At 46.8% G+C, this 16,628-nt stretch overlaps 2 protein-coding genes across 14 annotated transcripts in view; one reads left to right on the forward strand and one right to left on the reverse strand.

Moving 5' to 3' along the window:
• PLA2G4B (phospholipase A2 group IVB) overlaps window positions 1-6,519 on the forward strand; it is a 51,858-nt gene extending 45,339 nt beyond the window's left edge. For 11 of the 12 annotated variants that reach the window (XM_037395869.1, XM_037395861.1, XM_037395872.1 and 8 more), the window contains 3 exons: window positions 318-484; window positions 991-1,177; window positions 4,378-6,519. In XM_037395869.1, the coding sequence (XP_037251766.1) occupies window positions 318-484; window positions 991-1,177; window positions 4,378-4,622 (599 nt within the window). In that variant the 3' untranslated portion in view covers window positions 4,623-6,519. Of the gene's footprint in view, window positions 1-317; window positions 485-990; window positions 1,178-4,377 lie in introns of those variants that run through there. The other variant, XM_037395873.1, reaches the window with a different exon arrangement.
• A 3,023-nt stretch (window positions 6,520-9,542) lies between these two features.
• SPTBN5 (spectrin beta, non-erythrocytic 5) overlaps window positions 9,543-16,628 on the reverse strand; it is a 101,538-nt gene continuing 94,452 nt past the window's right edge. Inside the window, exons 64-70 of one of the 2 annotated variants that reach the window (XM_037393666.1) lie at window positions 15,287-15,631; window positions 13,970-14,041; window positions 12,511-12,597; window positions 12,013-12,104; window positions 11,733-11,818; window positions 11,106-11,241; window positions 9,543-9,842 (exon numbers count right to left, since the gene is read on the reverse strand). In XM_037393666.1, the coding sequence (XP_037249563.1) occupies window positions 9,713-9,842; window positions 11,106-11,241; window positions 11,733-11,818; window positions 12,013-12,104; window positions 12,511-12,597; window positions 13,970-14,041; window positions 15,287-15,631 (948 nt within the window). In that variant the 3' untranslated portion in view covers window positions 9,543-9,712. Of the gene's footprint in view, window positions 9,843-11,105; window positions 11,242-11,732; window positions 11,819-12,012; window positions 12,105-12,510; window positions 12,598-13,969; window positions 14,042-15,010; window positions 15,632-16,628 lie in introns of both variants that reach the window. The other variant, XM_037393664.1, reaches the window with a different exon arrangement.

The raw sequence follows: 16,628 nt of genomic DNA on the forward strand, positions 1-16,628 counted from the left end.
CATTCTGTGAAAAAAATCACTCCCCAGAGCAGCTGTGAGGCCAGCAGAGTCTGTGTCTCGCCTGTCCTCTGCCTAGCTGCCTCACAGCCTGCCTTTGTGAGTGTGCCGGGGGAGCTGGTAGCAGGCCAGGGGTGCTCAGACCTGCAGTTTGGCGGGTTTGCTCCTGCGGCCGCGGTTGTGTGCTCGCATTATGGAGGGAGGTGAGCCTGCTCTTGAGGGAAACCAAGGGGCTGGACTTAACATGTTAGCACAGACAGAATTACCGAGTCCTCCTTTCCTACCAATGCACCACTAACTGTATTCAAAATGTTTTTCAGACACTGTGCTGGATGCTTTCCCTAACAATCTGACACCACTGCAGAAATATCTTTGCCTGATAGATGTTGGCTATTTCATCAACACCAGTGGTGCAGCCCTTTTCAAGCCAGAGAGGAATGTAGACGTCATTATCTCACTTGATTATGGTCTGGGGAATGTGTTCAAGGTGAGAAGATTAACATGCTCTGCTCCTTGCGCCCTGGTAAAACTCTTCTTGTGTGATTAAAACTGTTACGTAAGTGGTTGTCTAAGTCTTGATCGTATACTGAAGGGCAAAGCAGTCTTCATATCTTGGAGGAGGAAAGAAACTTTCTTCAAGACCAGAACTATAGAAACTGTTAGGCTCTTTTCTCTGCGGTGGATTGCAGCATACACTCCCAAGGATCCTCAGGGAATGCAGTAACAATTGTTTGCTGGAGAAATGACCTTGATCTCTCTTGGTCTGGCCTCATGACAAGTTCTAAGCATGGCTTTCATGCTAAGAAGCATCTTCTGACATGTGGTGAGTGGTGGCAGAAAGTAGGGTTATACTGTGGTTGCTTTGGACTACACATTCATTGCAGAGTGGTGCGAGGGACTGAATTAAGTTGCCATAGTATTTTGGTGATACCTCAGTAAGCCTGACTCTTGTCTTAGTGTTAGCTTTAAGACAATGACATTCTGCGTTCACAGCAATTGGAGATGACATACAAATATTGCAAGATACAAAATATCCCATTCCCCAAAGTGGAGCTAAGTAAAGAAGAGGAGGAGAACCCAAAGGAATGTTACGTGTTTTCGGATGCAGAGGACCCCAGAGCACCCATAGTAATCCATTTTCCCCTGGTGAATGACACCTTTAAGGAATTCAAGGAGCCCGGTAAGTTCAGTCGACAAAACTGTACTTTCTAGTTAAGTTTGGGCCATTTCTTTTTCCACACCTTGGGCCTTTTGTCCTTTGTAGCAATAATTCTAAACGAGGGCACAGCCTTTGTGTGAGTGAGGCCATCCCGTCTCCTACCCATCGCGGTCATACACATATATTTGCCTCTACCACTGGGCTACGAATGAGCATGCTCACTCATCTCTCGGGCTGGGTTTAGTTTACCACATTCAGCTCAAAGTACATGAGTTTCTACTATGGCAGGGGAGAAGGAGGTGTTGACTCTTTTCCTGTTAACCCAGTCATGTTAACCTGCTCGCCAAAACTGGGACTATGTTCCCCATACACAGAGTGAAATTGTGTGTCCCATCCAGTAAACCATGATGTGACAGAGGTAGCTGAGACGGGTTCGTATCTCCCACTGATTAGCCTCCATGTGCTGCTCAAGAGGCAGGGTAGCAAACCACCGCAGACGCAGTGATGTCGAGTAAGACACGGGTCAGATCAAGGCTTTAAAACACAACTCCCACTGCAGGGCATACTGGAGAAGGAGCACTTGCAATGGTAAGATGCTGGGGAAAAGGTAGGGCCAGAATTCTTTCTCCATCCAGAAGAGACTGAGAACATCTTCCACCTGCTTCTTCCCTCCCCCTCCCCCTCTCGATTTAAGGCCTAGCAGTAAGCAAGCAGGCTGGGCACCAGCAGCTTCTCCCATACCCTCGCGTTTTGGTGCCAGCCACCGTCCAGGTGGAGAGGATTAGCAAGCCTCTCCAGCAAGAGTGGTGATGATGTTCGTGGCCCAAGAGTCCAAGCAGGAAGAACTGGCGCGTGGCTGCCAACAGCTGGGTTAAGTAATTCTACTGTGAACTTGTTCAGAAAACTAAATAGCAGGAGGTGGGTGTTTGGGGGATGAAATGTATAGTTGGCGTAGGGGTAAGAACCATAAAAGTCACTGACTGCCCTACCTTGGCCTAGCCGTTATGTGGTGCTGGTACAAGCACTGTGGGAGAACAAGGTTACCTCCTTTGCTAAAAGACGGTGAATAGAAACAGCTGCCAGAAAAACTCCATTATCCTGTGGTGTACTCAAGGGAAAGCCTCTTGTCCTGCACTTGTTAAAGAGCTTTGCATGTAAGTTTGGCAGCTCTGTGTCCATGATTAGCAGACAGCAAGACCCTGAGTTTCCCAGGTAAGACAGCTCCTATCCTTTCTTCCTTTCTCCAGGGATTTCAACAACAGATGTGGCTTTGCTATGGGGCACACGCAGCTGGGTCAGTTCCACATGGAGGCCCATCGGGTGGCCCTGGGCAGTGGGGTCTGCTCTCAGGTCTTGTCTGTGAACGCAGATGTGAAGCAGCAAAGGCCGTGTTAGGACAAGAAAGCCTCAGCACAGACCAGGTTTTTCCAACAGTCTGTGGGATACTCTGCAAAAAACCAGACAGGCAGGTGCCTCTGCTGTCTGCCTTCACCTGAGACCTTCCTCTGTGCTGCAGCTTGCGCCGCTCTCACGCGCCACCGTTTGGGTTGTCAGGCCACGGGAACTTCCGCTCGCCCTTGCAGCTGCTCAACACGGCAGACGGGGCATCCGCTCTCCTCCCAGCTTTACCCCAAATTACACTGTGAGAGTGGGACCCCAGCAAAACGGATGCTTCTGAGGGAATGTTTGCGGAAGGTTATGAACAGCAGCAGAACGGGTTATGTAAAGCCCCTTTTCTGCTGTGATGTTCACCAGTGCTCAGAGAATATGTGCGGTAGGGACTACACCAATGAGGTCACATGTAGAAACTCCATGAATGAACGGAGGAGATACACCTAGCAGAGGGGACTAAGCTTGTTCAGTGGAGGCTGGAGATGGTCCAAATGGCGATGTGTGGTGGGATACGGGCATTGAGCAGTGGCTAGCAGGTACAACAGGTGAGAGTGTTAGTCTCTCTGAATGAAAGGGGGGTGAGATTATGCAGCGCAAAGCAGCTTCTGCAGCTTCTCTGTGCTCTGGGCCCAAACTCATGAGCTGTGATGCTCACCTGCGTCTCTCCGAGCAGCTGGCGATGCATCCATCACATTGTCAGCCAGCAACTGACGTGGGCGGCTGGGGTCCTTGGCAACCTGCTTGCGTGGATTTCAACAGTGGAGCTTTTCATTTCTAGAGGGCTGAGAGACACCTTGTGGAATGTAGGTACTGATTTTTCTAGCTTTTGACTATTTGAATTCTGGAAAAGAGAATCAGCTTGTGAAGTGCCCATATATGACGCAACTGTGCATCATATACGTGTGTGTGAGGCCAAGACTGTGCTTGAGGGAGATGCCAGCTGTATCTGGACGTAGACAGCACAGATAAGGTGGGTTGCAATATCAGGAAGCCGAGTGGAGCAAAACTTGGACATTTCTAATACTTCTAGTCATAGCCTGTGCCCAGCGCCCTGAGATCACACTGCCCAGAAACCACTAGGTTAGACTAAACCCCGTAATGTCTCAAGCAAAATTAATGTGTCATTTTCATGCAGTTCTGGCAGATGCTATAGGGAGTATCTCCGCCATTCGTTTGTAGCCCCGCTGACAGTCATCTCACAATACATTCGTGGTTTGGGCATATTTGGTTCAGACTGCAAGGAGATAAGTGAAAAACAGAGGCAAAAATTTAGCTCTTAACATTTTGTAGAACGGAAAGTATGAAGCTGCTGAAGTGCCTGGTGAAGGTAATTAGGGTGTCCAACCAAAAGATTGACCTAACAGGGATAATTAACTCCAAGGAGTTGAAGGCTGAGAGGCTGATGTGGGGTGCTGTGTTTCCTCAGCACCTCCCCATGCTGCACCAGGCTAATCAAGGCCTGATCACAGAATTGGGAAGGTGTTCCAGGTGTGTGGCATGTCTGAGAGCCAGAATTACAGGGACTGGCAAAGGCTGTGGACCCAGGGGCACGCTGCCCAGGAATGGCTGTCTGCAGGGGCAGGATGAGGGGAAGGTGCCCCCCTGCTGCGGCATCCCCAGGGCTGCTCTTTAGCAGGAGGGGGAAGGAGGAGCAGCTGGGGAAGCTGACCAGGAATGGCTTTTCCAAGCTGTTGGGGGGAAGCGGGGTGCAATCTTTCTTGGAGGACGTTTTTCACAGCAGGTTATACCAAGTAGATTGGTCCCCTCCAACACCGTGTGTCTTGTGCTCCAGATTCAACTCGTCATGGTGGTTTTTGTCTTTTCTGCAGGGGTAAAGCGCTGTCACTCAGAGATTGAAGAAGGCAAAGTGAATCTGGAGAACAACTGCTCGCCCTACTACCTCATTAGGCTAATCTACTCCTCTGAAAATTTTGACAAACTTGTGAACCTGAGCAAATACAACATCCTCAATAACAAAGACCTGCTCCTCCAGGCACTCCGGAGTGCCGTAGAACGGAGGAGAAGCAGCAGGACTGGGAATCTCCCTGGCCATTCTGGAGCTGGATACCCCTAGGCTGGGTTTTCGCACTGTTCCCCACTGAAGGCTACGACAGTCACATTACAACATATCACAGTCACTTTATAACATGTCACAGTCACACTGCAACCACAGCATTCACTGTTTGCAGGGAACTGAGAAAACCATAACATTTCTCATCTTTGCCTTGTTCAAGATCCTAGCTTTCAAAAGGGTTTATTTAATCTCCTTCCCTCGAGTTTTCAGACCATGAGAGCCTCACACTGTGGTCTTGTTAAGAAATTAGGGTTCTGGCTAGCAGAGACCTTGAGGATCTCCCTGATGTTACAGCGTATGGTGGTGGTGATAGTGATAGCTCTTCATCTGTGCCTGTCCCTCAGTCCTGAGCCCGTTGTCGGTGTCTTTTTAATGCTTTGTTACAAACCAAGTCCTGGCCATTTGCATTCAGTAATGTCCAGATTTTCAGATAGGCTGAGCAACTAGAATTTGCACTGAATGGGTGGGCTCAGCTTTGCAGTCAGGCCAAAGAGTCATATATCTGTGAACAACAGCCAGACTGCAATGTTGACAACTGCGTTCTGTCTGGCCCCTTCCCCTTGCTGATTTAGAAATTATTCCTTTTTTCCATTCCCGTGCAAGAGTTTGGCACAGAAATGCTGCTCCAGACTGCCACGAGGGGGGCAGTTACATTTCAAGGAGAGAGAACATTAGCTACAAGGAGTGAGTACGGTTCTTTTGAGTGTTGGCTGGAGGAAAAATTCTGCATAAGGCATGAGTGATTGTATTAATTTATATGGGTAGTGTCTTTGTGCATTAGAATGTCAAGAGCCTGAAACAAGCTTTTGATACCAGAAACTTGAGGTGACTAATTACCATAGACTCAAGTACATTTAATTTAATAATTGTGACTGAGACATAAGCTGGTGCTTCTTACGTATGCAGGCTGAATGTAGCATAACATAGCTCGCTAACAATGCATAGCCACTGCATTTTTCACATATAGAGGTTCTTTTTCCCTTTACAGTCTTCTACCCCTAATATCATAGACAAGGTATTTTTAATAGGTGATGCACTAAAATAGAGCACAAATTAAAAAAAAGGAAATTCTTTATCACACCTCTTTTTTTCCGAAGGTTTTCCTCCAGTAATGACACCTGGTTTTCATTTGCTTTGGCGTGCGGTGAGAGACTTTGCCTTGAATTAGGAGCTTGGAACATCTTTATAGCCCTCCACTATGTTAAAAAGATGGTAGGGAAGGACGCTGAGCAGTGAGAGAGCTCCACAGAAGTCAGAGAAGTTTCCAGACTTCCTGGCACTGAAGGATTTGGACCTGCTTCTGGCTTATTTAATCCAAACACAGCATGTTCATCAGAACCTCCAAGGAAAATCTTACACGTTTCTTGTGTGTTGGAAATTTACTTGATATCTAAACTTAGTTTTACTTGAAATCCAAAATTAGACAAAGGAAGGGAAACAGGGGTCTGCCTGTTCAACCTTGCAGCCCAGAGGCACAGGCCAGCATGTGCCCCTTGAGGGCCCATATAGTCTTAAACAATAATAGGATTTTTTTAAGTCTGTTTTTATATTTCAGACCCTTAAATTATGTGAGGGCTGTATCATTGCCCGTCAGAGTAGGGTGGGTTTTTTATTTGTTTTGGTTGGGTTTTTTTTTTTTGTTTGTTTGTTTTTGTAGCATGAGACTGAGGGAAAACGTTGCTGACCTGATGGTGTGGCAGGAGGACCTGGAGGGCATCTGTGACAGCGAAGGCTGCTGGGGGACGCTGCAGGGTGGACAGACCCACAGCGGGCACAGTCTTATCCATGGAGCTTGTTGGGAAGCGGGGGCTGGCACGTGCTGTCCCTCGAAGCGCACCTGGGCTCCAGTTCGGAGCATGCTGCTTTGCAGAGCCTGAACCCCACCGACCCACGGCGCACAGCTTGCAGCGGCGCATGCTGACCAGCGACCTGCGTGCAGCTCTGCTCCTTGGGCCTTGTTTCCCGCGGGATGTCCGCAGGGTCTGAGGAAATGGGTCGCAGAAGCACCGTGCGTTTGTCCCAAAGGCCGTGCGCTTGCTGCTTGCCTCGGTCCCGCCTCGTGCCACGCGCTGCCAAACGGCTGCTTGAGTGGAGCACATGAAAACCAAAGTGGGCGCCGCAAGGAGAAAGCCGTCTCCACATCTCACCATAAAAAAGCGTGAGCGAAAAGGCAGATGACATGTCTATAAACGGTCTTGCTGTTCTGGTGTTATGTTTGCTTAACCACCGACAGTGAATGCATGCATGAAAAACCTCATCCAAATTGCACCCCAGATCACTGCGCTCATATGAGCATTATGCTGGAAAATCCCCACAAATCTAGAGCTTGCTATCTGCTGCCAAACACAAAGGAAACAAAAATTTGTTCTTATAGTTGTTAGCTACTCTTTATAGAAATTGCTTGCTTGTGTCTTTTAACTGTTTAATAATATATTAATGAAAAATAAACTATTGCAAAGAAGCAACAGACCCATGGAAGTCCTTACATATTTAAACACAAGACTACGTTTTTCCCAGTTGTATTAGCAGTGCTTGTGCTAGATGCCTGCTCTAGGGTGGTCACTGGTTTTCAGATTTTCTTTTTGTGGGCACCCAGGATTGGTTCCCGTCACACATATAACTGGGAAATGTGTGACAAACATTTAGGCCGTTGCACCTCTGTGATGCCCCGTATTTAAGGATGCATGGGATTTCCTAAAGCCTTCGAACAATTTACCGTTCGGTACTAGAGGAGAGAGGAAGTAGGCAAGAGCCCTCTGGCCCAGAAACGGCACACAGCTTCATATCAGAGCGCTGCTGAGGAAGAGTTTAGGTATCATCCTTTGTGACCGCCTCTTTTAATCCTAATGCTAACATATTCTATTCAGGCAGCAAGATAGCTTGTGCAAGGATTTTAGCTTTCTGCTTCAAGCATTCACAACTGATTGATACAAGCACCGAGTAGCATAAAACTGCATGAAATGATAAAACTGCCGACCAGTGTAGCAGCATGGCAAGTCTACGCAGAGCCTTAAAGGACCCATGGGTAGATGGAAGCAGCAGTTTTAATAATGGTAATGACATTGCTGACAGGAAATATATCCCATGAAATCCACTTTCAAGGGATATAAACCAGTTCCTGGAGGTAAAAGAGTTATTTGCAGCAGGAAGGCGAGAATGAAGCGAAGGAGCACAGAGCACGATCGGGTTAAGGCTGGGAAGCCAAACTGATCTCAGTGCCCGAGGTAAAACGACACGACATTGCTTCAGTTTGTGCCTGGCCACCTCCTGGCAGCCAGCGCTGTCAGAAGACACATGGTCAGAATAGGGCTGGTAATTTTGTCTTTGAGCATGCCTTCTTGCAGCTGCGTCTCAAGGCCAGTCCTCCTGCTGCTGCACAGCACGGTGTGCATCTCCCCTCAGCCTCTCTGGGAAAGCTCCTCTGGGGTAAACAATGTTGAAACACCTCAGGCGCACCCAGCGTGGATGCCACACAGCCAGCAGTCACTGCTGGCAGCAACTAGACTCTTGTTGAGCAACGGCAGCTGATGCCTTGTGGAAAGCAACAGCCTGAGCCACCCAAGCTGCTTCCTCAGTGCCCTGCACGGAGCCAGGACCGAAGCGAAATGAGGTGTAGGGGGTGAGGCAAGCAGAGCCGTGTGGAGGTGGATGGAGCCTGCAGCTGGGAGCACACAGCGCATGAGGCTTCTGCTTCAGGAAGCCAGAAGTGGTAACAGCACGAGGCCTGGGCAGTCCAGCTGCTGAGATCAACACGGGCCACTACATCACTCTGTTAGGGAAAATACTGAGACAACCACACAACAACATAAAATGCTTTAAGGCATTGCCCCTGTAATGACTGGTGAGCCCCAGCTTAGCTGTGGGTATGGATGCTTGGAAACCCAGACTCATTCTTTGATTAACATTTGCCATGCATACAATCACAACAGGCTTCCATCTCACGAGCTGCCTTTTTTTCAAGCCCCCCGCCTCCCAGCCAGAAGGACATCAAGAAAGCTCGAGGACTGCACCAACAGAAACCTCATGAAGTTGAACAAGGAAAAGTGCAAAACTCAGCACCAGGTGCAGAACACGCCCCTTTGTCAACACGGACTGTGAGCAGCAGCTCTGCTGAAACACCCGGCGGTCAGAGCGGACGCCCCATCAGTACGAGTAAGCCGCGCAAACAAAGCAAACTGCGCCAGCGGCTGTGCCAGCAGAGCAACCCCCGTCAGGAGTGACGAGGACATGCCCGTGAGATGGAGGACAGTCCAAAAGGCCAAGAGTGTAAGGAGGGTAAGTTGAGACTTCGTACAGATAACATGCTACAGGACACGCTTCTTTCCTTCCCCCAAAACACTATTATATAAATCCTACTCCATCCAATTTCCCAATAGGCTCTTGTTAACCTAAGGTTTTGGTCCTTCTGACAGCAGTGGTCTAGGAACTAGACTTCCTCCTTGCTGTTCTGCTTTTCCTCTCCTTTTACACCAAAAGACTGATTGTTCAGGCATAATTTCAGTTTGAGGTTCCATTAAAAATGAGTAACACTGCAGGAATTTTTTTCCTGGTAACCTCCTCCAGAAAGAACTGGCAACTACTCAGGGAACTGTTGGTTAATGTGTTGTAAAAAATGAAAGACTGTGGAGACTACAAAACACTGCAGGAATTACATAACAAACGTTCCCTTTGAGACTTCTGCCTCTGTGGTGTCCAACCCTCTCAAATCCTGCGCATCACTATCTGCAAAGCTACTGGCAGGAGGCAGCTTTCACTCGCAGCTTACGCCTCCTGCTCTGCTCAGTGCTCCCCATTTCTGTCTTGCAGTCACTTCACTTGAGCTGTCTGGCTTAAAGGTCTCCGCTCTTCCATTAGGTAACTTGGAGTAGGTAACGCATGGGTGACAGAGCCACTGCATACACAAAATTATACCAGATGCAGTCCTGTTTAATTATATTTAATGGCTTTACTAGATTTAATACATAATTAAAACAAGTGGTGTGATTAACTTAAAACATATCAATACATTTCCAGAGGGCTGGGTTAAGATACAATGGTGAAGAGGTCTGGTATTCACTGAGGCAAATGTCATTTTTCTCTTCTTGCTTCTACTACTTGCCACTTGGTTCTAGGCTTAGAGTGGTGATGGAGGCTTGTGTCACTGCAGTCCCATCTTTCTTAAAATCTCTGGAAATTTCTGCAGACTCTCTCTCCAATTTGATTTTGAAGGAAGGCGTTCTCCTGTCAACAACATGCATCACCAGAAGATCAGCTGCAATTCAGTCACGCTGTACATGTAAGAACTTGTTGGGCATCTAGCTCAGCAGCAAAATTCTACCAGGCAGAGGGACTAAGGATTTCACGTCACGGCCTGTGAGATTTTTACAGGTTCCAAATGCAAAAGAAATTGATTTACACTACAGGCTGAATTCCTGAATTTGGCTGCAGCTGTGTTTTCCATGCCTGTGTCTGGATTCCCAAAACAGCCTTTGAGGGAAGTATTCCATCAATGCAACTTTTGACAACTGGTTTGTCAAACCCTCCCTAAACTGGAGGCAGGGTTCCTTTCAGACCCTGCTGGAGAGAATGTTCAGAGGAAAATCCAAAGCACCTATTGCAGACTCCTGCTCTGATACCCTCATCTGCTGGAACAAGTCTTACCCCGTTGAGCATACAGGTAACCCTGTCTTCAGATCAGATACTTCATTTCAGTAACTTTGGTACCTACAACAGATGACATGAGAGTTCCTCTGTGTGTCCCAATTTTAAGTCATCAACCACAGGCAAGATAGGGCTGCCTATGGTAGAGGCCCAATTTGAAAAATGGGCTGTAGCACATCAGAAATGGCACAAATTAATTAAGGATGGACCATACTCAAGACTAATATATTTTACTGGATTAGAATCACAGAATGGTAGAATCGTTAGGTTGGAAAAGACCATTAAGATCGTGAAGTCTAACTGTTAATCCAGCATTGCCAAGCCCACCGCTAAGCCATGTCCCTAAGTGCCATGTCTGCACATCTTTTAAATACCTCCAGGGATGGTGGACTGTTCCAGTGCTTGACAGTCCTCTCGGTGAAGAATTTTTTCCTAATATCCAACCTGAACCTCCCCTTGTCCTGTCGCTTGTTCCCTGGGAGCAGAGACCAACCCCCCCTGCCCACAGCCCCTGTCAGGCAGCTGCAGGGAGCGACCAGGCCCCCCCAGCCCCCTCCTCTCCAGGCTGAGCCCCCCCAGCCCCCGCCCGGCTCTGGACACGCTCCAGCCCCTCAGTGTCCCTCTGGCCGTGAGGGGCCCAGAGCTGAGCCCAGGGCTCGAGGGGCGGCCTCACCCGTGCCGAGCGCAGGGGGACGGGCACTGCCCCGGCCCCGCCGTTTCTGTGACATCCATGACAGAAGAGCAGGACTTTTTGACCTCAGGACAGTCTCCCTTTGTAGGTGACCACTACCCAAACACAAACAGCACCAACAACTGCTCAGCCTTGCAGCACAGAGCCCCTACCTCAGGAGTGAGCTTTTGCTGGTTACTCTTTCAGCAGTCTCTCTGCCTGGGAACTCCCACAGTCCTTTCTTGGAGGCCTCTGTGCTTGAAGTAAAAGGCTGCACCACCACTGTGGGATGTGATCTGTTACTGTGTCCTGTAAAGTCAAAGAACACAAATAAAACTCTCCTGAAGTAGTGTTAGATGCAGAGTTTGCTATTTCTGGGTCCGTAACAATTTTCTCTGAACACCATTGTTATAACTGTGCTCTGGCTTCCTTTCCAGGAAGCTGCTGCCTAGTGAGGTGTCCAGAAAGAGATCTAGATTCAGAAGAAAAGCTGTTGATCACGCTCCAAAGCAACTCCTTAGTAAAAGGATGAATGCAGCCCTTGGGCAAGGCCCCTCCCGGGCAATAACCCGATGTCAGCCGCAGTACAACTGAAAGGTTGCTCTGCAAGTCACCCTGGGCACCCTCCTGCCGGGTCGTTACAGTGCAAGGTGGCAGGTGACTTGTATACTGCTGTCTGACAGAAGCAAGGAGGACAGCTCAAATTGCCCCAGGCTAACGACCCCTTCTTATTCTCTTCCCTTTCTCTCACCACCGCCTGCTAAAAGCACAGCTCATTCCTGAAGGAAGTGGGAACGTACCTATATTATTCTGTAGTAATTGCAGCCAGTCCTCCATCAGTGCCCGAGAAGGTGCTGCAAAGAAATACTCTGCCCCATCTCTCAGCCTGTAAATAAGGATAGCAGGAGGTGAATTCTAGCTAGTCTTACCTTATACCTTCTGTCCTTGTGGGTGGGGCAAGCACTGTAAGACCTCTCAGTTACATCTCCTAACAACATATAGTCTTATGAGTCTGCAAGCAAGTAAACCATATGGCTAGCTGCGTAGGCTTTTATTAGTGCACTTCTCTGCAAGACTTACTGCAACATGAAGGCATTCTCTTTCCTGATGTAATTCACCAGCCTCTCACATTTGGCACCGGGAATGCTGAGGGACAGGACTGCGGATACGTTCTGAAGGAGGATGAAATTAAAACAAAATGTCTTCTGTGTCATTTCTGCTAGGATTCAATTGTATACCAACCTGCATGCTGACTACACACCCATACTATCTTTTTCGGCTTCTAACTTTACAACTAGGATCGCTGAATAGGAAAATCCCCAGAGGAACAATGGACTATTGTGTTATACCTTAAATGCAATTCTCGAATAAGATACTACTTTTAAGGAGTATGTTTGAAGATTTCTGAAAGCTTATTATTCTTACAGGTCGTATCAGTTCAGTAACTGTTGAATTTTCACTCAGCTGACATTTGACATAGAACCAATTACCCCAGCCTCAAACCAAATCTTTTCTTTGAAATGCATTTTTACACAGCTAAACACAGAGATTACTAGAAAGATTCACAAACTAAATTACCTTAGATGCTTCTTTTTCATCATTGTACACATGAAGCTTCAATCCATCAAGTTTCACGTAGAAGCATTTCCAAGACCTTGAGCTTGGCTACATGAATAAAAATGGTAACAAAATTCCACTGTTAGCTACATATCCTATTGGAGTAGTGAAATCTTTCATGTGCAGCTTTCACAGGAAGCCTGGAGCTGTCCGAATTATGATCACAAGAGCTCTCTTAGCCATGGTCATCCCCTACAAAAACAGAACCTGCTGTAGTTTCTGGCATAGGTGATTCAGGAGGGGTCTCTCTGTGAGTCAGGACTGAACAAATGACATAACTTAGTGCAAGCAAGCTCTACACCATGTTGTGGTCAGCAACATCTTTGAGAGAATGTAGGTAATCAATGTTATGTCTATTCTTGGCCACTAAAAGCACCACTTTTTTCCCAGCTGGAACACTGGCCCTGGCCTGCTGGTCACAGTCTAGTTTTGTTAAGCGTGCGATTTCAATCTACTGTGGCTGCTGAATTCCTCTTCATTTCCTGAACTAACCCCAGTGGAACGCTCCTGGACACTGCAAAGTAGCTGCTATTTCCTACCCCACTGAAAGGTTAGCCTTGTGCCTTCAGGCCCTTCTGGATGAAGGATCCTATTACTTGAGTATATTCTTATTTTGTTAGGCCAGTGAATCAAGTTGACAATTTGGTCATTCAGACAAAAGGAAGGAAACAGTCCTGAGGAAGAGAAGTCATAACTTCCCTTTTTTGGTAAGATGGAAGTTCAGTATCACAGCAGACTATGTTCAGCTTATCCACAAGAGAGGAAAAACTAAATTTCTCTTCCAGAAGTCTCTGGAATCAATACCGGATTCAATTTTTTAAAAAGGTCTTTCAAGTTAGAAGTTTCAGAGGAAACATTATATGGGAGAAACAATCCAAGACAACTTGTTCACGTGCGATACCTCAGCAAACACTCAGATGTCTACATATTGGTGGTGAGTATTAGAAATTTCCTGCCCTGTTATGATCATTAGCCCACTGACCTGAAGTGACATTCTTTCCTGGGATAAGAATTTAGATTTTCATTCAGCTCTCAATTAAGCAAACCACTTCTTCAAAGATAAACCAAAACCTTAGTTTTTTCTAGCACAGTTAGAAATCACAAGTATTGGGAACATGGGAGTGAGGGCTTCCTCTACCAACAAACCACCACATGCTGGTACAGGGTCTTGAAGCTTGCATTTTTGTCTTTCAAAACACTGATTTCCCCCCCATCTCCAACTCAGTTGATATATTGACATCTGTATTTATAATCAGGGGGACATAATTAACATGTTCATACAGCCTAGGCTCTGGTTCATAAATCCATTAAATGTAGAAAGATAGTCTTCTGCATGATTCCCATGTCAGGGAATAACTCATGTAACTCCCATAACTCAAGGAAAGATGAATTAACCCAAAGTGATGGCATTTGTTTCTACCTGTTGTCTTCCTGGAAGGAGCTGGTCTCTCTTTTCTAGGAAACCCTCCATGTGCTGAAGACTTGCAGAAACCTGACACACACAAAACCATTGTTGTTTTAACTTTAAAATGGCCCTTAAACAAGTGTTACAATTCCTGAAGGTCTTTCTAGATAAATTCCACCCAGAGAAACTGACCTCTACTACTTCTAGCCTTTACATTCACAGCACAGCTACGAATCCTCTCTAGGTTGCAGTCACATCTCTGATATACTACCTAAATGACGAGAATGCTCATGCAATTTGCTCTGTGATTATTATTTTATGGAATTATGCTCTATTATATTATTAAATACAAGTTACAACTTAAATTGCTGAAGTTATTCATACCACCCCTGCAATAATACTGAGTTACACCAATGTATAGTGTTGTACTGGTACGCTTGGGTACGTAACAAACACATTCTGCAAAGTGCAAGAGGGGAAGGGAACAATTTTTACCTGTCCATGAGCAGGCAGTGCATTTCCCACCAGGGTGAGCAAACAGGAGTTGCTGGTTCTAGTCCTGCCCCAGGTCAGCTCTTTGGCAAGGGTGCCACTAAGCCCTGCCTCTCTCTGACGTCTACGCTCAGTGGACAGAAGCACCACCGCCTCACACAGAGGGGATGGGTGAGGCAGCAGCCTGGCCTCTGCAAGACAGCATCTCCTGGCTCTTGTTGAAGTGCTCTGCTGAGTATTCAGCAGCATGAATATCCTCCAGTTTGGGAAAGAAAAAACAGAAACCAATATGGTTGCCAGGACCTAGGCTATAAAACAGAGCCAATTAAAAATGCTTTTAAGCTATACCTAGCTGCTTCAGTCAACCATCTTTTTGGAAAGCATATTAACTACAAAGGCATATAAAATGCCTCTTGCTGTTTGGATCCATGACTGCATCCACTGCAATGCCCACTGTTATAATGCTATCTATGACTTTCACATGGAACCTCCTGTATTTCCTTACTTTAACTAGTACAAGCTAGCGGGTCCATGAGGAGAGAGCCAGGAATCCCCGGGACTTACCGAAGATGTGTTCTCTAATCTCTCCCAAGAGGAGTTAGACAGTAGTATGTTTGGTGATTTATCTAGTGACCTTTGGCCAGGCTCCGGTGGAGTTGCCATTAGTTTTGACTGCAGGCTGGAAAAAGAGGAGCCTTTAGCACTTTTTTCCTGCGGTGATAAAAGGCCTGTGGCATATGAATCTGACAAACTGCTGCTGCACTGCTGGTTTATGGGAGCAGGAGATAAAGGAGAGCTTAAAGAACTGTGACTTTCCGAAGATGTAGCTTGTGGGCTCACCATCTTTGGTGTAGGTAAAGCGATAATCTCACTGGGTCTCTTCTCAGTTTTCATTCCTGTTTTGCTGCGGCTCAGCACTTCTGGGACTCCCCCAGCAGTGACTTGTTGGAATGCTGACGGAGACTTTTCAACAGGGGAGAAAACAGTTTCAAGTGGGGCCCTCTGGGACAGGCTGGGTAAGGGCACAGATGGCAGCGGTGGTGTGCTCTCTATCTCTATCGGTTTTGGCAGTGTTTTCCTTCTGTCAGATGTTTTTCTTTTCAGAGAGGGAACCCGTACAACTTTGCCTTTATCCTTCTGCTCACTCTCTTCTGTGTCCACTTGTCTCAGAAGATTGATCTCCCTCTGCAGGACACAAGTATTACATTTTTTTTTAAATGACCTGCACTGCATTCATGGGTACTTACCTAAGATATTTTTATTTTAAGCGGGGATAGTTTTTCAAATACACTGTCTCCTGGCATTGAATTTTAAGGCCTGTACCTCCGATGGCATCCTTAGAGTTAGAACTGATCTTAATTGCTATGTGCTAAGCATTATTTTGTTGCCCAGACCATGAATACTGATGGCAATTAATCACAAATACAGTGAACCCTGCCCTTGCCAAGTTTTCTAGAGGCAGTCTTTAATAAGCTCTAGAGGATCTATGCTACTCTTCTCTGGCACTACTTCTTTTAAGTTTGCTGTAGGAACAGTGAGTATCCAGGGGTGTTCTCATGGAAGATTTTAGAGCGCAGGACCTCTGTCCCTTCATTCAGCCAATCTGCAAATCACTGAACAAAAGGCAGCTCAACTAAACTAATTTTTAACCTAAGGCCAAACACATAAGCGATGTTTTGCTGGGTATTTCAGGAAAATTAAAAACGTATTGAAACAGCATCTGCGAGGCTGACTGGATATTTCTGGTACTTAATACAGTCTACTGCGGAACTCTGATGCCAGGAAGAAAAAGGCTTATTTCTGCCTTGGCCTCCCTTTATTTTCAGCCCTTTGCTATCCTCCAGCACTGTCAGGTGGCTGCAGCTCTCCCTACTGAAACCCTGAACGAATCACAACTCTCCATCCATGTAGCAAGGGATCACCCTGTTTCTCACACAGCAATGTGCACTACGCATCCTTTTTGCTGGTCCTGAAAGAAGAAAGCTTCCACTTCTCCACTAGAGCTTTTTCAAGCTAGTTGGACGCTTTTGATCCATGTAGAACAGCTGAGAAAGAGAGCCGTATCTGCAATATCTCAGCTCTGGTTATTCATTTACTCCACCTCAGCACAGGAGTTCATTCTCACATGGTGTGACTGAGCCCCAAATATTCAGGGACCCACATCATCCTGTCTCATACCTTC

This window comes from Falco rusticolus, chromosome 7 (assembly GCF_015220075.1).
Source record: "Falco rusticolus isolate bFalRus1 chromosome 7, bFalRus1.pri, whole genome shotgun sequence".
In the NCBI taxonomy this organism is placed as follows: domain Eukaryota; kingdom Metazoa; phylum Chordata; class Aves; order Falconiformes; family Falconidae; genus Falco; species Falco rusticolus.